Here is a 23425-nt window from a genome sequence, read left to right as displayed (position 1 = left end):
ACACGCGTGTGGGAAATGTTTGTAAAAGCTTTGAACAATTTTTATCTTTCAAATCATTTTAATGCCACATACCCAATTTTACCAAAAAAAATCCTTCATTTTCATTTGTCATTTGGAGTTTTTTTTAAATTACAAATATTTCCCTAGTAAATTGATTTTTTTTTGTCTTATTTAATGTGAATTAGTTACATTTTTCATTGTGTGTAATCTATTTGTGGAATTTTAAAGGGGGGAAGGTACATTTTTTGCTAATCGTTTTTTTTTTTTTTAATATTTTCTTGTGATCTACAAAAGGCATGCACTGCGAGAATACAATATTCACAAGGCGTTGGATCATCCGCGAGTTGTGAAATTGTACGATGTGTTCGAAATAGATGCCAACTCCTTTTGCACTGTACTAGAATACTGTGATGGTCACGATTTGGACTTCTATCTGAAGCAGCACAAGACGATACCGGAAAGAGAAGCGAGATCTATCATAATGCAGGTAAGTTGGATAAAAAAAAATACGTGAGAGATAGCAAAGTGTCCTGGCTTTGCGGAGTGCTCGAACTCACGAAATAGAGTTCTTCATAAATTATATTTTTCGCATGGTTTTTGAGTTGATGGCTGTTGAATATCGATCTAAACTCATTCATAAATTTTGCAAGAAAATCATATCAAAATTTATAATTGTTGATAAATTGCATTTTTTTAAGAATTTGGCCTTCAAACTTTAATCCAACTTTATTAAATTTGGATTGCTTAAATATTTAACATTCGAAAATTCAATGTCGGAAATTTTTTCCGTTATAGATCTGAAAATAAACAAAATCGTAAGAGCCGTTTTTAAAGTAAACAAAAAAACATGACTGGTGCGAGACGAGCGGGTGGGTGTGAAAAGGAGAAATAAACCTCTGCAGATAATATTCACTTGTGGGGGGGGGTCACCAAAGAGCAAAAGTCGATATCTCTTACCGTTTGACCTGTAGGCAGATAACAAACTTTCGGACGAATAAAAATAAAATATTGAAGACAGATAGATCATGAGTACTTAATTCATTACCGATTGGGACCAATGCAGCTGGATTGAAAATTTCAAGACTTTTCTAAAACCCCAAATTTAAGCAAATCGGTTAAAAAATGGTCCTTTCGGAGTTCTTAAAAATTTAACTTTCGAATTTTTTTTTGGTCATACGTACACATGGACGAAATATTCGCGTGGGTTACTTACAAAACATATCTGAAAATCGTAAGAGCTGTTTTCGAAATAAAGCAAAAAACATGTCTTCGGAAGTGTAGGAAGGGGGTTAGGGGATAAAAGACAAAATAGCATCAATATAATATTGCCTTATGGTATGGAGGGGGGGGGGAGTAACCGAAGAACGAAAGTCGATATCTCTTATCGTTTGATTTCTAGCCCGGGAAGAAACTTTCGGACAAATAAAAATTAAAATATTAAAGAAAGATAGACGAAATACGTGTACTTTACCGATTCATTACGATTAGGAGCGATACAGCCGAGTTGGAAATTTCAAAGCCTTTTCAAAAAACAAAAAAAAAACAAAAACAAAAGAAAATCACTTAAAAAATAAGCCCTCCAGAGTGGTTCAAGTTTGACCTTCGAAAATTCGATATCGAAATTTTTTTCGGTCATGAACGTAATATTCACCTGGGCTATCTCCTAAACATATTCGAAAATAAAAGAAATAATCGTGGAAATCATTTTCGAAATAAATAAGCATGGTTTTTTGACCGAACACTGGAAGTTGATATCTCTTACCGTTTCAACTCCACTTCAATGACAAATTCGAAAAAATCAGATTATAATTTATTGGTTTTCTCCGAGTTCGAGCAGAAAAATCTTTTTAGAGAGATTCCAGGATCAAATCCTAAAACAAAAAAAAAATTTTGTGCTTGCGATTTCGTAGGTTGTTTCAGCGTTGAAGTACCTAAATGAAATCAAACCACCAGTCATCCATTATGACTTGAAGCCAGGAAATATCCTCCTGACGGAAGGGAATGTTTGTGGAGAGATTAAAATCACAGATTTTGGACTGTCTAAGGTTATGGATGAGGAAAACTACAATCCTGACCATGGCATGGATTTAACGTCACAGGGAGCAGGAACGTATTGGTAAGGAACAAGCAAGAAAATCACTTTATCCATCAGAGAGATTCAAAATTAAAAAAAAATATTGTAAAATAAATTTCTTCTTTTAGGTACTTGCCTCCAGAGTGTTTTGTAGTTGGTAAAAATCCACCGAAAATATCATCCAAAGTCGATGTGTGGAGTGTTGGTGTGATATTCTATCAGTGTTTGTATGGCAAAAAGCCATTTGGGCACAATCAGTCTCAAGCGACCATTCTCGAGGAGAATACCATCCTGAAGGCGACTGAAGTTCAATTCTCGAACAAACCCACAGTTTCCAATGAGGCCAAGGTATGTTTCACTTTTGCCATCATTTTCTCTTCCCTGAGTCACCTTTCTTGTCTTGCTCATATTTATCACGCAGAGATAGGCATGATAAGTAATAGAGCTAGCCGAAAATATTCGAGAAAAACATCTGAAATAGCCACATAAAAATTAACGAAAGATGCATTATATTTCTATTGTTGAAAATTTGGGCATTTTGAAAATTTATTTTGCGTACACTGTTTGAATTTTGGAATAACAAGGAAAATAAGAAAAGGTTCAAATAAAAAAATTAACTAAAAACAAATAAAAAGACGTAAAATCTTAAACTGAGCCTTATTACGGGCTTCTGACCTAAGTTATATCAAGGTGGCTTAATTTCTCTAAACCCTTACCAGACAAGATTTTCGAGAAAAATTTGACTTAAGACTGATTCATAAGGGCAAAACATCGACTAGATCTTAAGGAAACCACTAAAATTGAGTATTATTTAGGATTTCTAGATATTCGGAAACTGAACTAAGCTTTCAGCCTTAAATCTGTATTGCCTGGATTTTAGACTAGAGATTTAGCTCAGTTTTCAAGTGTCTCAAAATCCTAAATAAAAAGTTTTTAGTTTTTCAAAATCTAAAAGATCATTTGCCTTTAATACTCCAAGTTTAATTAAGGCAAAGTTGTTCAATAAATCTTGCCTGATAAGAAATCAGAGAAGGTAGTACGGGCTTTAGATCTAAGCAATAAGCAAGATTATTGCAAAAACTTTGACTTTGGAATGACTATAAAGGCAATTCTAATTGGAAATGCGAAATTCTCAGCAACCGGACTTAATCTCTAGTCTGAAGACCGTAATTTAAACCACGTTTCTGAGGGATTCTATAAGGACTAACTAAGGTATTTCTAATTTATAATTGTGATAAGCTCCGGCGAGTCATGGAAAATTGCTTCTAGTGGTTCAATCCTGAAATAAAATCTTCCTTTATAGTCCCGACAAATGTGTCTTGACTAACCAACTTCTATTTTAACCCATTCCTTACCATGGTATTATACATCATACGCAAATTGACTGATTTTAGATGATTTATTTCTGGGCAATTGATATTCGAATTTCTGTCGGGAATGGATCTTTAGTTACTTTAGTCGTTCAATTACTTGGAAAAAATAGCCCGACAGAGATGAAAATACATTTTGTTGTTCTTTTCTCGCTTCGCGGAAATTCATGCAAAATTTTTGTGGGGCAGTTTCACCCCTAAATTGCAAAATGGATTTTGAGACCATTTTGCAAAAAGATGATAAACAGAAGTAAAACTTTGTATATTCTGTGAATTACAGTTGGGTTTGGGGTTAATAAAAATAATAATAATAATCCTTTAATTTCATTGGTCTATTGTGGAGAAGATGATTTTATTTGAATGGCAGAATGCGTGAAAGTCCCCCGTTGTGGGGCAATTTCAAGATAAATATGAGGCAATTTTTGAGAAAGATAAAACGTGTTTAATAGGAAACTTGAGATACCAGAATTGATTAAAATTGCTATTTTGAAGTCTTCTAAGACTCTAAAACCTAAAAATTAAATCGGACAATAACTTTATAACAGAATTTTAACACTAATTAATCATACAGAGAAAATAAAATATCGCCAAAGATTTTCAAGCCTATTTCTCATTAATTGAGCAATTTTCTTTGAATTTTTATACGAAAGAAATGTCTTTTGTAGTGTTAAGCCAATTCTGTACATTGTTGGATCATTATATCGCCTTAGAACATGTCCTTTTTAGTATAACAGTTTTATAATATTATTTTAAAGTCTTGAATTTTTATAATACTAAAAAAAATTTACAATATCTTGCTGAAAACATTCTCAAAAGTTATTATAACAATTAAATTCATAATTTTCAAGCACTTAAAAAACACTGAAAGATTATTTTTTTTATTTTTTTAATGAACTTTTAGGAAATACTATTTTCCATAATTTCGAACTTTATCGACAAAAACAGCTACAAAACGTTTTCAATGATCATTTTAAGTTAATTTTGATTAAAAAAGTAAATTGTTAGATACTGGAAACTTCTCCGTGTGCTAGCATGAAACTGCCCCTCGCGAAGTTTCGGAACTCAAATCAAAATTGTCAGAACCGTCATAGATTTCATTCAACGCTAAATGCCTTATAATAAACATAAAACCACTAGTAATTTAATACAATTATGTTACTTCGACATCTTCCTGAAGTGGCGGAGGACCGACAGGCGTGGGCTGCTAGATTGGATGTCATGGGCCCGCGACCCCAATAGGGATAAGCGGTTGAAAATGAATGAATGAATGAATATGTTACTTCGATAGATAAGTGCAATAGTTTAGAATTTAGAAATTGTTGAAAATAAAACATTACAAAATGTTTCATTTTGATGCAGTTTTATAAAACCAATTACAGAATTCAAACGAGAAGCGTCACGAAATTAATTATTTTTATGAACAAGGGTCTCAGTTATCTATTCAATAACATAAAGGTTTTATCCCATTCCTTTCAAAAGTATAAGAAGAATATGCAAAAATTGAAACTGCCCCATCGTTAAACTGCCCCACCCTCCCCCTATTGACACAGAGAAAAATGCTCGTAAAATTTTGTCATTTGTTTGTAAAGTGTTGTCAGGTAAACAAAAATGGATAAGAGCTTTGGGGGAGAATCTTGAATCCGAAATTGAAGAGATGAAGAGCAAAGCTTCCAGATCAGAAGCTTTGGATTCGCCATGGTTTTTGGTCACATTTCATAATGCTTTTTGTTTCTGGCATAAAAAGTGTTCGAATTTAGAATTGCATCCAATGAGCTCCACTACACTTGATTCCACAGGGCATGGGACTGACAAACTCATCCCGCATAATAAAAAAAATAATGCGTGTGTGGAAAACCCTGTGCGGGAAGGCCTATAGTTCCTGTATGGAATGTTGTACCAGTATTATTATCATATTATATTATTTTCTTTTTGGATATTTGACAGAGTTTCATCCGGGGTTGCCTGGCGTACAGAAAGGAGGATCGAATGGATGTATTTGCGCTGGCGAGGCATGAGTATCTTCAACCACCGGTGCCAAAACACGGCCGACAGGCAAATCAGCAGCAGCAGCAGCAACAGCAGGCACAGCAGCAGCAGCAATCGGGATCGGGATCTCAGGCATCCCAGCAGCCTGGTCAGACGTCATTCTCCGTAGGCATGTTTGGCAATTTGAACCAATCTAGCTCATCTTAGTCTGCTTCCAATGGCATTCTCATTGTCTCGCAGTGAACACCTCCCCCGGTCCCATTTCCCAAAAGAAAGAGAATGAGAGATAAAATGAGACAGACAATTTTTTTTCGTGCCACGTGAAGTTTGCTAGTTTTGGACCTTGTGTGCGCGCACTTTAAAGAGCATGCGAAAGAAATGAGAGAAGTGGAATTAAGTGGACAAAACGAAATCCGGTTGTGATAAAAAAAAAGTAAATCTGTATAGAAGTGTGGAAGGAAGAATCTTGTGGATGGAAGAGAAGATGAAAGACGCGAGTGACACAAGTAAAGTGCGCGTTGCATGGAAAAGGAGGAGGTTGAAGGTCAAAAATGCATGAAGTATTTTTTGCATTAGAATACAGTGAGTGCTACGGAGAGAAAATGACAAAGGAAATGAAGATATTAAGATTAATTAAAAAATAAAATGAAAGAAGTGAACAAAATAGACTCTATATTAAAAAAACACAAGTTGACGCCAAATTCTTTTGACTTTATATTAAAATTAAAAGTAAAAAAAAAAGAAAATAATATTATATGACAACAATATATCACGTTAAAGTATAATCGTAAGAATTTCATGATAAAAAAAATGAAAAGGTGAAAAAAATTGAAAGGAATAATGATGAAAAAGTGTGTCTAAGGAATTAATTTGATGATGGCATTAAATTGTGGATTTACTCTCAAACACTATTAACTATAGTTTTTATACGAGAGAGAGAGAGAGTGAGATCATGCACGGTAAAAAAATGCAAAAAATATCTAGGAGAAAATCGCAATGATAAAAGGAAAAAAAACAGTTTTAGGGAGGATTAAAAGAAAAAAAAAGGAGATAAAAATATTTCTGTGAGCGCATAGAGACGTTGTTGTTTTAAATTTCACAGTTAAAATTTATTAATTCTTGTGAATAATTTATTTATTTTCAAAAAAAAAACACAATATTACACTGTGTAAAATTTCTAATGGTTAAGTAGAAGTATGTAATTATTGTCCTCTTAAAGAAATAATAAAGAAAATTACAAGAAAAAAAAAACACAAAAAAAACGCAAAACCGCAAAGGGCATGCACGATTTTTGTTTTTTTTTAAATATATTTTCTTGAAAATTTAGCAGAATTAAATGGGATTTAGTCATTTTATTTAATCTTGCAATTTTCATGAAATATTCATAAAAAACAAGAAATTTCTGTGCGATGCCCATAATTTTCAGCAACAAAAAATGTGAACGTGAAAGAGAAAATAATCCATATATATACATAAAAAAACTATATTACAATATAAATAGGTACAGTTTTTTCAATTTATAAAAAAAATGGTAAAAAAGAAAAATGGAGAGAAAATGAAAAGAAAAAAGAGTAATAGAGTATATGAATAATTATGTAATAAAAAAAAGAGAGATAAAAAGGAAACACACAAGTAATAATGCAACAAGACAGAAATATATGAAGAAAAAAAGAACGTAAGAGAAATTCTTTTTACTTTTTCAAAACAGAAAAAAAGAGGATTTTTTTTCTGAAAAGAAGAAGAAAAGAAGTGAGGAAGAAAAGCAAAAATAAACTATTGATTGAATGTGTTACATGAAAAATGATATGTAGGTGTGTAAGTGTGCGGGTGAATGAGAAACAATTGTAGATATTTTAACGAGTGAATGAGGCATTATAAGAAAATTGAGATGAAAAAAAAATTCCTAATATCAAATTTTCTAGACGAGAAAAACAAACCCAATAGTCCAATTATGAAGATGACCCTTTTTTCTTCAATTTGCCGCGAAACATTAAAAAATAAATCGTATTACATTTTTCCCATGTAAGTTTTCCAATCCCATCTGCAATTTTTGTTTTCGTAAACGTTTAGCATTCACATTTGAAGGAGGAACGAAACAGTAGAAGTCTAATTGAAATTTTCTACTCAAACTCATTAGGTTTTTAGTTCTCAACGTATTCCATTACACATAAATGTACATTACAAACAGAAAAGATACAAATCAGAATGAAAATGAAATCTCATTGATAATCCTCAATTGCCCAAACAGGAATTTCCAGTAGCTTAAAAATTGGTTAGAGAACTTGGGAGGCTATTTCACTTAACGATCTTATATGTAGCAGTTGGCTTATGATATTTTGTACTTGACGATTTCGTCTTTCTCAGTTTCGGTTTTGTCAATTTAGTCTGTGCCAATTTTGTCTTTGAGAAATTCGACCTCGACGACTTTCTAAATTTTGACTGACCATTTTATCTTAAATATGACCTTGTCAAATTCGTTTGGTCCATTTCGTATTTAACAATTTCGTTTTTGACAAATTCGGCTTAGTCCATTTGATCTTTGACTACTTCGTTTTTAGCAATTTCGTCTCTGACAAATTAGGCTTTGTAAAATTCGTATTAATTCATTTCGGTTTAGTCAATCTTGTCTTTGACTATAATGTCGTTGACAAGTTAGTTTTTACTTTGACTTACGGCTTTATCACACTTGCACATTAAAATTTTAATGTGATTCACATTAATTGTCGCTTGTGAGCGTCCAAGTTATTTGTGTCTTTGAGTCACTTAATATTTGGGGTTTTTCTATTTATTGATAAAGAAGTGGACTTGGCCTGTAAAAATGAGTTTAAATTTACCTAAAGCATAAATATTTTTCACATTATAAAGTTAAAGAGAAAATCTCATTAATTTTTCGCATTAATGCTATAAATCAATTTATATCAAATTTTGCGGGCCAAGTCTACCTTTTTATCAACAAATAGATCAAATTTTGAATATAAAATGATTCAAACACACGAATTACACATTTGGACTCTCACCAGCGACAATGAATGTGAATCATATTAAAATTTTAATGACAAGTGTGATAACACAATTAGACAGTTTCGTCTGACAAATTCAGTTTTGTAAAATTCCGCTTAATCAATTTCGTCTTTGTGAATTGCGTTTTTTCAATCTTAGATGATTTCGTTTTGATAACCTCGGCTTTCTCAAATTCATCTTACTCTATTTCGTCTTTGAAAAATTCGATTCTGAAAAAATTTGACTTAGTCCATTTCGTCCTTCTGAATTATGATTTTGTCAATCTTGTGTTTGACGAATTCATCTTTATTAATGTCATCTTTGACCACTACGTTTTTAGCAATTTAATTTTAGAATTTCGGCTTTGTGGAATTCTTAATTGGCAATTTCGCCTTTGACAATTTAATCTGACAATTTTGGCTTTGTCAATTTCTTCTGTTAAAATTTTGTTTTCAGGCTTACTCTATATTGCCTACAATTCGTATATCAAAGACGGAGTACATACCCAGACGCGTAATTTCCTAAAAACCAAATTATCAAAGACAAATTTTTCGTCATTTAATAGCAGTTTGCTCAAAAAGTTCACAATTTATTTTTGAGCGAAGATCATAGATTTTTTTATTTATTCGGATTTAATTAAATTTTTAATTACATAAAAAATTTTAATTCACGTTTTTCTTACTGACTTTGAACTGAGTAAAATCGAAGGATTTGATAAAGCTTTCAAGGCTTAAAAAATCATAAAAGTGATGTGAATAAAATATTAAATAGGATTGAATATTTAATTATTGTGGATAGCACACTACTTAGCAGGAGAATTTAATAAATTTTCAAATAATCTTATGTCGCTGGCAATCCTATTTAAATTTCATGTCTAACTCTTTCAAATTGAAATAAGATATAATTGTCTCATTTTGTCAAATTCAATTTGCACTCGATAGCAAGAGACAATTTGATAAGAAATTGAATATCAGTAAATTGAAAAGATGTGCCAGCGCCATAAGCAATGAAATTACTTCATTATGCTGCGAGCAAAATATTTCGATTTGGTAAAATTAGATTTGGAATCCAACCAAACCGATTGCTTAATATATGATTTAGATTACTGAATTTAAGTAATAATTGTCATTTGTTTTTCCAATTTTGAGTTAAACAATTACAATTCCGGAAGATTATAGTGACAGATTCTTTATTTTTTGCTAGATCTTTTGCTAGGATTTTTCGGGTTTTGTCAAATTCTATTTCAGCGATAGGGTTGCCGTATGATATCGGAGATTTTGGTAAATTTTCTTAATTCTTTCATCTAAATTTGCACATCAATTTTGATTCTTAATTTAGATTTTTGCTAGTAACCGTGTAAACAGACGGAATTCCCACGGGAATTCCCATGAGATTTTCCATTCCGGATGGGAATTCCGGATGGAAATTCCCATATTGAACTGTCAAATTTTTACCATCCGCTCTATGCGCCTCTGGTGGACTTCAAGCGCAACACAAAAATGCTCCGAAGATTTGAATTTCAAATTTTGTTTTTTCCGAATATAAATAACGGAATGTGTATTTAGAAGATATTTTACGTACTTTATTTTATTAAAGTGGCTTTATTATACCACAAGGATATTAGTAATATTATCTATTAATACATTTCATGGAAAATCTTTTAAAATTTCTCGAGAAATGATTAGAAACGTTGTTATAGCGTAAATATCTTGTCAAAAACCCCCAATTAAAGTGGATAAATCAACGACAGGCTTTGGATATCTTTGCTGATAGGACCCATTGATTAATTTTCGTTTAATTGCAGTGCTGATAATTTAAAATTTTATAAAGTGTTGGAAGAAAATGTATAAAATATCCCTGGGTGACCAAGCAGTCAATTCATTCGGAACAGAGATGTTTACAAAAATTAGTTAATTGTATAATAATTGAATACAAATTGTTTTAAAAAACAAGAAGACTGTAAAATATTTTAAAATTTTATTTCCAAAAAAAAGTAAACAATAAAAAATATTGAAGTAATATTTTATATCCGAAAAGGCAGTTTATATGGTTTCTGGCTATAATTTTCATCAGTGAACTTCGATAGTTCTTACTATTCTTTGTATTTCCCTATCTACATTATTATATTCTTCACATTTTTTAATAATGGGATTTATTGAAAAAGATAAATTTTGAATCTGCCTTTCCAATCATTTAAACCTCTTCTGAAATGTTATTGATGAATATTTAATTTAATCCAGAAATACTAATCCTTTCAAAATTATTATAGTATTATTATTCGGTTTCAAATTTGCTTTTAAAATCAATGTTTTGATCACTACAGGAGATTTTACATGTTTTTTCATATATTATTTGCTTAAAAACACTCCAAATTAAATTTTCGGAATTCTTCGGAAGCAAAAAGCTATCTCGAGCGAGATAGCTTTTTTCCATTTTAGAAAATTGAATATTTCACCCTCCAACGGGAAATTTCCATTTGAAATTCAAAATATTTCAAGACATTCGGGCAGTTTCGTGCACTTTTGCAGAGGGCGCTTGTATAGCAAATTTACCATTTGCTCGTGGGAATTCCCGTGGAAATTCCGTCTGTTTACACGGTAAGAGTAAAATGTCAAGATGTACGCAATCACAATTTTCATCATCAAAAGGTCAACAGATCTACCTTTTCAGGAAGTACAATACTGTTAAGTAGGGTGTAAGCCTGAGGTCACAAGTCTCCTGACCAAGAAGATACGGGTTTTGGGGTGGTTCGCGGTTTAGTATTTACTAAGAACTTCTCGTAGACGTAAAGATGCCGATAGGTAAACAAATTATAACCAGTTCTAGAACCAAATACAGTAATTCCCTCTCGAATTTGGATTCAAGGAATACATTTGCGACTTAAGAACAATTTCACTCTCGACTGAAGTCTCACATACAAGACCTAGCGCACAGCCAAGAACACAGCCTAACCTTATACGTATATCTGCTCTTGTCTTAACCTTTTCGGTAACGGTACATACTAAACAAGTTGATAACGGTACCGCCCGTATAGTCGCAGAGTGCTTAAAAGCCACTTCGGTGGACAAACGGCTCCTTTCAGTAAACCTTTCGAAAAGACAAAGTCACTCCAAATCCAAGCCAAACCTATTCAAAAATCTACCTACCCGAAGCCTAAAGCGCAAGTTCACTTATTCGCCGCTTTATCGCTAATTGTTCTGCAATTTCGAATTCGGTATTCTTGATATTTCAATAAACAACAATTTTAACAACAGTGTGCAAACGTTTGCTGCGAAAAGTAAATTTTTGTGTAGTTTTGTGGAATTTCAGGATGGCAGAACGTTTGAATAGCAATTTCATTAAAATAAATGTCCTTTCCCTGTACTTTCTCATTTTTGGGTAAATAGTCAGTTTAAATGTTCAACTTTCATCCGGTTTTTAGATAACTTCTCTCTGATATACCTTCGAATCGGTACAGAAAAAAAACCTCAACCGGAGAGAGCTCTCAAATCGAGAAGGTATTACTGATCAAGAGGACTTTATCTCTTATATAATATATCATTTCCAGTAGAGAGATGTCGATGGTTCTTATTGAACCAAAGCATCTTCTCCATGATCACAAAGAACTAAGACCAAGAGTTTCTGCTATTTTGTCAAATCTTTTAACAAATCTTCCATAAGATTCCATCAGATTTTGTCGAATTAAGGGAAGGCCTTTTTTCTGTGAGGACCAAGACTGGGGATTGTAGAAATATCTCACAATTATTATGAGAGAGACAACAGGCGCCGATGACACCCCATACTTGTATGTTTGTCCGTTGTCCCCTACTTTATGCGAAGTAGGGGACTTGATATCGGCAAATCCGCTTGCCCTTGACATGGCCCGTTAATGGGTAATACAGGTATAAGTTTTATGTCTCAACACGATTAGTAATAAATAATAATTGTGGACAGTCCAAGATTTCGATCAATTGCTCCTTATCCTGGAATGCAAGGTCCAAGAGGTTAAACCGGTTAAACATATCAAAATTGTGTTTTTCGGATGTAGATTCGAAATGATGGGACATAGTGGGTTAGAGTGTTCGTCGGACCCTTATCAATTGACCCGGGCAATCAAAATATGATATTAGTTTTCTTTTCATCCTCCCATCTCCTCTAAAAACACAATTTTAGGATTTTTAAAAAGAAAAATGTGTTTACTTTTGTATTTTGTTTTGGAACTTAAGATCCAAATGCCAGCACCGAATGCTAACCGATTTCAATTCAGTTGAAAACATACATGTATTTTCAGCTGAATTCTGCTAACTTTATAACGACACTCGCGAGGTCAGTGCCATTTCCATTTGTTTGGTCAGTACTTTTCGTTCGAGAACTGCTGACAGGTAAACTGAAAACGCAGTTTTCCAGTTAACTGTGCTCGCTGGGTTGTCAAGGCGAACATTTCGTTCATACATGATAATAACCTTGGAACGATCCTTTTAAAGGTCAAATGTGATCTTTTAAAATTGTTTTTTTTTCTCAATGAATATTACAATTCACTAAATCGGGAATGGTTTGCGCAGGGCTTAACAATTTAAAAACATTGATGAATAAAATCGTAGATTTTCTTATAAATCGATGTTCTACGAATTGATTCGATAAGTTTAATAGCTTCCTTATACTTACCCTAGACAGACTTACGGCTTCAGCCGAGAGACGACTTATAGAGAAACTAATGGATATGTAGTCAAATCAATATTTTGATTAGAATAACGCTAAGCCGTCTCTTGGCTTAAATCGTAGGTGTGTTCAGCATATTAGATTATCCCTTCATCGTGTCTCTAATTATGCATTTTTTCAACTTCAAATGCCAGGCTATAACCTCAGATTGCAGAAAGAACTATGGGCAATTAAGGGTTATACATACAAAATAATAGTGACAGTGAATATCCAAGGCAAAAATAGTTAAAGAAAAAACAAAGTGCTGTGCAGAATTTTGAAAAATCAAGAATGTTTTAGAGGTTTTTGAGAGATTTTGTGTTCAAACAGAGCAAAGAAAAATTCCTTATTTTTTTCTTTAATTATTTCTCGGTGAGGAATGAAAATTTGAAAACAGGGAGAACATGTGAGTGAAGTGTTTTCTTTTTCGCATTGGAATGGACAGCAATACTACGAAGTTGTTTATAGGAAAGTGTTAAAACCAAATTCACAATAAAAGAAAACATTAAAAACGTCTTTTTTATTTCATTTTCTAATTTTTTGGTATTGCAGGAGGGTTATTTTTTTCAAGTTCTTTTATCTGGGATTTTCTTTTTCTTTCGTTTTTTTTTTAGAAGAAGTTGCTCAAAGTAAAACACAAAACTCGTCAGCCACGAAAAACACAATCATTTTTCTTTTAAATTCTTTTGATTTTAGAACTTATTTAGAACTTGTTCTTCTTTTTTATAATCCCCTTTTGCTAGTCATCGATTTTACTTCCGTGCTGCTGACGATTTTCTTTTTCTAACAATTTATTTAATTTTTTTTTTGATATTTGTTTTGAAAAGAAAAACCGACGAAGAATATGCTGTGACGTTTAAGTATTTTATGAAATTCTTTCAATAACAAAAAAAATCATTTCCACAAAAATAAACTGTTGTTTCAATCCATCTCTCGAGTATTGTAGTAAAACAAAATGTTTTTGATAGCAAAAACAAGATTTAAAAAAAAAGAAGAAAGAAGAATAAGTATTTGAGAGAAGGAATAACAACGAAAAGAGAAAACTTATAATATTGAATAGAGAAAATTTACTATTGAAAAAAAAAACTAAGGAAAAATAATGCTTTTGATGACGTAAAGTAAATGAAAAGAAATTCTTATAAAAAAAAAATAGACATTAAGTATTTGTAAAAAGGAAGAAAATAAATAAATGAAAGTAATTGAATTTCGTGACGAAATTTGACGTGTGAGAGCCAGTTAGAGTAATTCTGAGAAAACAAAGAATTAACAAAAAAAAGAAAAACGATTTAATTGAAAAATTGAGGATAAACCTAAAAATAAATTCAAGAGCACGAAGGAAATTTGTTTGACTGTAAAAGAAAGCAATTTTGTTGAGTTTTTCTTACGCGGTTTTTAAAGTAACTTAAAAGAAAATTCAGAAAGAAAAAATTACATAGATGGAAAAAATAGCAAGAAAAAATGCAAAATACACCCTCGAAAGAAAAGGAAACAGAGCATTTCACGATGGAATCATGGAAATATAGTAAGAAAAAATAGTCTCATACATTTTACTATTTAAAAAAGGAAAAAAAACAGAAAATAATCTCTAATTAAACAGTGTTAGTAAATAAAGAAAATAATCACAATCATGATAACCGTAACTCTTATCCCAACCAGATGAAAAAACAATCCATCTCCTGCAAACGAAAAGAAAATGAAAGGAAAAAAGCGTTTAACGGCTAAAAACAGAAAGATTAAAGAAAAATTCTCAGCATATTTTAGGACTCATTATCCCTCAGCAAAAGAATGGCAAAAGAAAAAATTGTAAAGAAATTAGCAAACAAAATTGAGAAAATGTGAAAAAAAGAAATCAGTGAAGTAAGACATTTATGAAAAGAATAACGAGAAATAAAGTAAAAAAAAAACTAATTAATATGTATTATTAAATAAAGAAGAAGAAAATGAAGGAAAATGAGAAATGGGAGAGCCTAGTGTATTATTAATATATACATAAACATTATTATGATTATTATTACTATTATTATTATGAACTTATGAAAGAAAAAAAAGAATGAGAAAAACTATAGATGGATGTTTTTCATTTCACTCACGACTCTGTTTTTTTTTATTTCATAGCCGATTCTCCCGAATTGTTGAGTTTTTCTGAATTTCTTAGAATTTTTATTTTTTTTTTTAAACTTTTACAAAATATTTTTTTTATTTGGACTATTTATTTTTCAATATTCTGCACAAAATATAATTTATTTGCCATAAAACTATCTTGTAAGGAAAATTTTAAGAATTGTTATCTGTTGATTTATTTCCTTTTTTGTAATTTTTGACAAACATTTTATTATTATTTACGGACCATGAATTTCAACGTGGTCTGCAAGCCCTAAAATTGATCCATACGGTTAAAGGTCAATATGCGCATCAACCCAATAATCATTGAAAAAATTCAAATTATTATCTCTGTAGTGTAGACCCAAGTGTGACTATGCGTTAAATTGCTCATACTATAGGCATCTTAAATTAATGAGTACGATACATTTTGCAACAATAAATTGCATATTGTGGAACCACTCTCTGGCACCGTTAAATAACCTCTCATAGGAATCCCATTTGAATTGGTACCACTAGTGCTCTCCTCCAGCGAATCCGGCTATTCGAGCACTTTGTCATCTTAGGGGTAGTTTTGTGAGAGAGCCCGATTATTTGTTTGGTGACCGTGCTAGGATATAGAAGTGAAAAAGTGATGAGGTAGAGAGTGTGACATTGCATGCTCGTATATTAGGATGCAAAGTCGCCTCCCTCATTCTTAGATCCGCGAGTGCTTATAAGAGTTTTGATAATTAAATGGATTTTGGTCTGAGTGAAACCACAATATGAAAAATCTGATTAAAAAAGTGGTGCCGTATATGTAAAATTTTTTACAAAACCTTTATTCAACACTAATCCGAAATTCGAATATTTCGACGGTTCCATTCCATACTATGCTATCTCAGAATGACAACTTTTCAGGAGAGCCATTTGAAGTTGGCGATTTCCTATGCTTTTTTCGAATTCCTTGCTCGAATTTTTTCCTAGATTTTTTCGAAAATCTCAAATATCTCGTTACCCGAACATCGGATGACCACCAAATTTTCACCAGTTGTAGATCTCGGTCTCAGAAACAACATATCTCTCGGAGTAATATAAAGCTAAGTCGACTTAGCATAGTATGGAATGGAGCCGTCGATTTAATATACGAATTGTTTGATCTTCCGTCATTATTAACTAGATTTGACCTCCAGCAACATCTATTTGTCGGGAAACGTGAATAAATTTTTCCGTAGACAACACTTTGAGCCGAATAAAGAAGCAATAGCAGCCATAGAAGTATATTTGCAGATGTTCCAGAAACACGCTTATGCCATGGTTTTTTTTTAGAATATAATTGGAGGGTCATTAACTCAAGTACGTCAAAGTTGTAGGAGATTATTGATTAGAAAAACAAGATTTTGGAATTACCTTGGTATTCCTTTTTTTTCTGTCCGCTCTTAAAACTTTTCACCCGACTTGTAAAGTGATTTCAATGATTTTTTTTAGTATATCGTATCTGAGATCGAGAGTTTTCTAACGGTGAGACGCATGCGTTCCCACTCCACCCCACTGTATCCCGATCTCGACTCTTACTACAGTAGACTCTCTCTCAATCGGGCATATGGGGCAAAATGTCATCCAAATTTTCGAGAGATTTGGGCATCAGAATCATTGTAAATTCCACAAAAAGCGCTCAAATATAAAGAATCACGATAAAACAAGAGGAACTATACAGCAAATTTGAACAAATTTGCTTTAAAATCAAACGTGAAAATTGTCAACAAAATTTTGCGCTCGATTGAAAAAGAGGCGATTGAGCGAGTGTCTACTGTATATCGAACTTGGCCGGGCTCTATCTCTAATGTTTATGATGAATATCAAATTCTTTTGTTATCCGCCGTATTCGCTAGGTTTGACTTCATGGGATTAGTGTTCAGTTCACTACGAAATATAACGAAATTCCCACATGACCAACGGTTTAAATGGAATAAGAATCAATAGCAGATTCAGCCTTATTTGACAGAACTTGTAAAAAAACATTTCCTCAATAGTTTAATGATAATTTAAGCTGAATTGGGACAAGTGCTTTGAAATTATAAAAGATTACTGGTTTTGGAAAAAGATAGTCTTAGAATTATTTAATGTTTCTTTCATGTCTTTTACGCGAACTTTTCAGACAACATGAAGGACTTTTAAAAGGTTTCAGTCACACTCATCCAATCCTGAACGGAAACTTTAATTCTGTTTTTTCTAATACTATTTTTCCGAAGTTGCTGATCACGATTTTGTAAAAAATAATCTACCGATTTCATTGAACTTCTGCACACCTATTCTAGAAAGGTTTGACCTGAGAATATCTTGAGGAATGTTTTTTTTTTATTTCCTTGATAACTAATTTTCCATTTTCAATGCAAAATGTTAATGATAATATATATTTAAATGTGCCAAACATAGAAATTTGATTTTTTTTTTAAAATATTGCATTATGTTTTTCCCAAGCTATACTCACTTGCTAATAGTTCTGACTAGGTATTTGATTTCAGATAAATCTACTACGAGACGTAAGAGGTGAGATTTTAAAGATCTCACTCAATAAAATTTTTAATAAGGCAGTTGAGACTAAATTAATATTATCTTAAAGAAAAAAGTGTCTGTATTATTCTGAATGAGTTTGTTGAACCCTTTGTACATTACACTTTTCTAAAAGAATGCAAAAAATAATCTTCAACATTGTTACTGAAATTCCTGAAATATCTTTCTAATGATGGAAATGCGTTTAAGATAATTTTTAAGGGATTTTCTCTGCATTTGTCAACTCGAATATCAAATTAAATTTTTACAGTTAAATCCTTAAAACTCTTCCAAAACTTCACATTATTGTTTATGATACTAAAAAAAGTGCGAGCTGAATGTCTATTATTAAAATTATTATTCCCAAATTTCTTCCTAATTTTCCTACTTATTATTTGTTTTTTTTTTTTAATTTAGAGAGAAAGAGTAAAAATATTAGGATAATCGTGTATGGAAGTTTATAACCTTTCTTTGGTCGAACATAAAATAAAGTTCATTTTCTCCTCTGTTTTAAAAGTAACTTCCAACAAATTGTATAATTTTTAGTTATTGAGCTATTTCCAATGTTATATTTTATTTCGTTTAGAAATGTGTGTCTGTATGAGAGAATTAGTTTTTAGGGAGAGAGAAACAAAAAGATGAATTGTGTCACAAAGAAGTAAAAAAGATTTAAAGCAAAAAAATGAGGAAAAGTGATTTGTTAAAATTTTAGTTGTTTCAATTTAGTTAATCAACAGCCATTTTGGTTGATAGCGAGCAACAAAAGCCGCAGGATCATTGTCTGTGGAATGGGTTTGGAATAGAAGAGTTTCTCCATCATTGAGAAGGGCTGCCAGGAAGCCTAAATCACTCCGAATAATGTTACCATCAAATAGTGTCAGAGCAGCTAAATCATCAGCCTCATCTTTGGTCTGAACAATTTTTAAGTGTGACTCTTCCTCGTCGAAAGTGTCTTTGCAGAAGGACATCTTGCTCTTGGGACAGAAGATCACAAATCCAGCTTCTTCGTGCCACTTCAGGACAGTATTGATCGCTGTCTTGTAGAAAGTAAGTGGGACTTTTAGAGGTATTCGATTGATGCCCAGATGAAGTGCCACCAAGTAGATATTGTTTGTGTCATTTTCTCGCTTGAAGGACTCCTTAAGTCTTCGCATTCTATTCTTAGCTTCACTCAAGAGACTTTTTCTGAGTATAAGGCCACCTTTCAGCCAAATTAGATCAGTGTGAACGAGTTCTGGGTATCTCTTGGCTCCTGGTTCCAGCAGAAATAGCTGTGGTCTTGAGGGATCTTTGGCAAATTTCGGAGTGTCCTGATTGCCCAAGATCTCAGCATGTTTGAAGTCAAGGCAGTCACTTGGATGGGTCTAAATTAAGTAGAAGAATTGTTTTATTTTATTTTTTTTTTATTCATTTGCAACAGAGATTTCCAACAATATTATATGACAAAAAAAAAACAAAATAAGCAGTAAGAAAACAAAAATGATCAGTAAAATATTAAATTTTTGTTAGTGAAAAATTTAAATCATAAAAATTAATTAGAATGGTAATCTCTTTTTCATTTAAACAAAAAACTAGTGAACTTGAGGGGGCTCCTGAACAGCTAATTTAAATATTTTGTTGTTTTTTTTTATCTCAGGCCTCTACACTAGTTTACATAAATGATCAGTAATTGCCGTCTCCCTCCAAGGCCTTCTTGTTCGCAGATGCTTTGCGTTTAGCTGTTAAGGAAAACACGTTTCAAGAAGTGGAGTCCCAGCTAGAGACCTGCCTTTGCGATTTTTTGAAAAAACGGCTAGCCAATCGATTATTTTGGTCCAAAAATTTTTTGTCGAGATTTTGCAAATCCCGTAATGAAAATCCGTAAGTAGAACCATTTTAAGTATTCTCTGTTGAATTCATCCAGAAATATTGAGAATTAGGGGAAACTGGGGCACCACCAAACACGGGGTAGCACCAAACACTAATTTTTATTACTAAACTTCTTGGACTATCTCGACCATTTCTTCAGTGGACAAGCATCCCTATAATGCTTATAAATTTCTTTAAGTCTTGTCCTATGAATTCGAATATCTGATTAAAAAATCGCAGTGTTTGGTGCTACCCCATGTTTGGTGGTGCCCTAGATTCCCCTACGGTTTCTAGAGCAGATTTGCGATTTTTTGAAAAAAAAACGATAAGAGATTAGGCTTTTGGCTATTTGTTTTTTGGGGTTAAAAGTTTTTTGACTGATTTTAAGGAGCCAAAAGCTGCATTTTTAAATTTTTTAAATGAAAATTTCAGAATGACTTAATATTGTTGTTTTATATGCCTAAGAGTTTCAATAAAATAAGTTATTTTATTATAACGAAAAAAATTTATAAAAAATATGCTGTTTTTTAGTCTTTTTGACCCACGTTACTCTTTAAATCAGAAACAAAATCAAAATTGCTACTCAGAAGTTCGAGTACTAGGCCAAAAGCTATAACATTGAAATTTTAATTTAATAAAATTCTATAAAAATGATACGAAATTGTGTGATAAAGGAATCAGACTTATAAATATTTGAGGGAATATGTCGATGTGTTCCTACTTCCTACATTCATTCAACTTTATTAAATGTTAAATACGTTAAATGTATATTTTAAGGGAAACTATATAGTCAAATCCACTGGTTAATTCTACAGATTCAGTGATTGATAGTACTGAGGCCCAAAAACGATTCTAATTTGAGGAATGAATTTGTAAAAAAATATATATTATATTATATTTATTCGTAGGTTATGTCGATATATTGTCCATATATCGAAAGTTAATTATTGAAAATTAGAAATACAAAACACAGCATAGAACTTCTTCAATCATTAGTGTTCTTGGACAGTTTTTTTTGCTGTGAATTCTAGCATTTAACGAATTTTTCTTAGCCTAAGTTTTACAGAGATAATTTCATCGGATCTCTCGTTGCCCAAAGAATCACTACCATTTAAAATAGAATAACAGAATACCTTCACAGAATCCAGATGAACTCTGAACAGCACCTTTCCAAGTGCTCTTTTGGATTTTGGTGATAAGAAAACGCCTATCGTGATATTGTGCTCATGTTTCCATCGCTCCCTTAGCACCAGGAGTGACACATATTCCCATAGGTAATCCTCCAGGGAATCTCCATGCAGAGCAACGACAATGTTTTTGAAATTGCAGCTGCCTTTTGGTGAATTCTTTGAAATTTCTAGTGATATCTTCCACTGAGCTACCGTACTATCATCCCATCCCTTCCGCACCAGATTTTCACTAATAACCCGGAGTTTTTCCATGTAAATTTGAAAATCTCTGTTGTCATTTATGGTGGTAAAATTGAAGAAGATGAGATAGATGAAAGTTAATCCACTGAGAATAAGTATTAACCACTTGTATTTCCGTAAGAACATTATTTTGGCGACACAAAAATACAAATAAAACACGTAACGTCTGTCACCACACTACTTAACACTGATATGGCTTATCTAGAGGTGCAGCTATTGGCGTGATAACAAATATACGATATCGCTATCACTTTTTTATAGACTTTATAACATTTTATAAAAACTACTAAAATATTTTCAAAATACCATTTAAATTTTATTTGGATTCATACAAAAATCTACATTCTTCTAAACGCAATGAATCTAACTGACTAACACTGAATACAATAAAGTAATTATTGAAACCTTCAACCCAGTCTAATTGCTAATTATTTCAAAGTGTGACAGTTTTTTTTTACTGGAAAATTTAACAAGCTCACCTCTGCAGGTTCTTTTTTTTTATTATTTTTATAAAAAGCCTAAGAGACTTTATACATACACAATAAACAGTATTTTTTGGTTGAAAGTGAGTGTTCATTCGTATCGGCTGAGAAATCCACTCGACCACCACACGGATTTATCAGTTTAAATCAAGAAATTTATTGTGAGAATTTGCGAACTTTAGTCAGCCAACGCAAGTAACACTGAAATTATTCAGTCTGCTCTGGAGTAGCGACAAGAAAAATTCCTACCTCCTCCCAGGATCGAAGTGATAAGGAATTAATTAATTGTTGTTCGAAATTTTAGAAGTTCGTCTGAATGGCGTTAGTGAATTTTTGAATTATGGCTTTAAGGCCATTAAAGGTATCTACACATTGGGAGCAATTTTCGTCAAAAATAGTTTTTTTGAAAGAAATTGTCTGCACTGCTGTAGGGGGAAACGTCAAAATTCTGTCAAAAATGCAATTTTTGACAAAAATTGCTCCCTATTTGTAGAGGCCTTAAGGTGTCTACACGCAATCCATCAGATTTCATCAAAAATTATTTCAAAAGTGTGTGAGAGAATAATTACAAGTTTTGAAGGCAGTTTTGAAGATTTTTCTTTTTTTTGAAGAAAAACGCCTTCAAATTAAGACTTCTACACATTGGGAACAATTTTTGTCAAAATTCCCATTTTTTAGGGAATTTATCTATAGTGCTGTAAATGTAAAAACGTCAAAATTCTATCGAAAAATTAAATTTTTGTTAAAATTTTGACGTTTCCACCTAGAGCAATGCAGGCAACAACTTTCGAAAACGCCATTTTCGGTGAAAACTGCTTTCAATGTGTAGGGTCTTTAAAATGTCTACACATTGAAGTTGACTCCATAAAAAATTACTTAAAAATATTATTGAAAGAGAAATTCCTGTTTTTGAGGGAATTTTTGAACAAAAATGCCTTTACATATTGGGTTTATTTTTCATCAAAACACAATATTTATAGATGAAAACAAAAGACAAAGCTTTGAGATTATGTTCGCACATCCGAAAAGTTATTAGAGATGCCAATTTCGTCATTTCCATCACTGTTGCAATCCACGTAACGAAGCCACTGTACTGAAGAACACCTCAGGAGTACACAGTTGCAATGATTTCCGGCAATTTCTAGAGAAAAGTTGGAGGGAATGTTCTTTCAAAATCGGATTCCACCATAGTAACAACATCTCCAAAAAAAACACTCTTCTTTTGCATTTTTGGAAAATTTGCCACAACAATTCACTAAATAAAGTGCGTATCATTACCATAAGGTCACTTTGCAACTCAAAATTTTTTTCTGTATTCGTTCTATTTAAATTTTTTCTGCAAAATACTTTGAATTAAATTAATTGACAATAGATTATTGTAATTTTTTGACACTGCAACGGCTCTGCCATATTTCCATTGAAGAAATGCTGATTTTTATGTTTTTCCAGTGTATCAAAACCATAAGGTCACTTGTCAATAATCACATTTTCTTCTATATATTTTTTTATTTAATTTTTTTCCACAAAATACTTTGATTGAATCCTATTTATGATAATTTTTTGACAGTGAAACATCTTTCTTAAATTTGAATTGAGATAATATCAATTTTATACGTTTTTGATCGTAAAACTACGATAATCTCAATAAATTCTTTTGTAATGTTATTATTCGAGATAATTTTTATGCAAATCTTTAAAATTAGTGATTCCAACGTTTTTCTGAAGTATTTCAAGAATGTGATTAGGCATACTATCGATTAAATTTTCGATGAACTTATCTTCAGGCATGTTGCAGCAGGTATCCAAAATTGCAGATTTTAACTCCAAAATGTAAGTGTATTGGCAAATATCGGCGAAAATATGGCAAAACATGAATCCCTCAAATATTCTCAATTGGATTGAAGTCAGGAGTTCAAGAGGTCAGGT

General features: G+C 32.1%; 2 protein-coding genes across 20 annotated transcripts in view; one reads left to right on the top strand and one right to left on the bottom strand.

The window, feature by feature from the left end:
• The window catches only part of LOC129806331 (serine/threonine-protein kinase tousled-like 2), a 93465-nt gene extending 86132 nt beyond the window's left edge, over positions 1-7333 (top strand). For all 19 annotated transcript variants that reach the window (XM_055854857.1, XM_055854865.1, XM_055854862.1 and 16 more), the window contains 4 exons: positions 295-487; positions 1911-2116; positions 2203-2422; positions 5389-7333. In XM_055854857.1, the coding sequence (XP_055710832.1) occupies positions 295-487; positions 1911-2116; positions 2203-2422; positions 5389-5637 (868 nt within the window). In that variant the 3' untranslated portion in view covers positions 5638-7333. The remainder of the gene's footprint in view (positions 1-294; positions 488-1910; positions 2117-2202; positions 2423-5388) is intronic.
• Positions 7334-13664: 6331 nt separating this feature from the next.
• On the bottom strand, positions 13665-21355 carry LOC129806359 (uncharacterized). Its single transcript, XM_055854914.1, has 2 exons — positions 20721-21355; positions 13665-19103 (listed from the first exon to the last, which is right to left on the bottom strand). Exons 1-2 carry the CDS (start codon positions 21141-21143, stop codon positions 18462-18464), a joined length of 1065 nt encoding a protein of 354 aa, XP_055710889.1. The 5' UTR covers positions 21144-21355; the 3' UTR covers positions 13665-18461.
• Positions 21356-23425: the final 2070 nt, after the last annotated feature.

This window comes from Phlebotomus papatasi, chromosome 3, assembly GCF_024763615.1.
Source record: "Phlebotomus papatasi isolate M1 chromosome 3, Ppap_2.1, whole genome shotgun sequence".
Lineage (NCBI taxonomy): Eukaryota > Metazoa > Arthropoda > Insecta > Diptera > Psychodidae > Phlebotomus > Phlebotomus papatasi.
The sequence above is the reverse complement of the archived record's forward strand: the minus strand, read 5'-3'. Positions and strand labels throughout refer to the sequence as shown.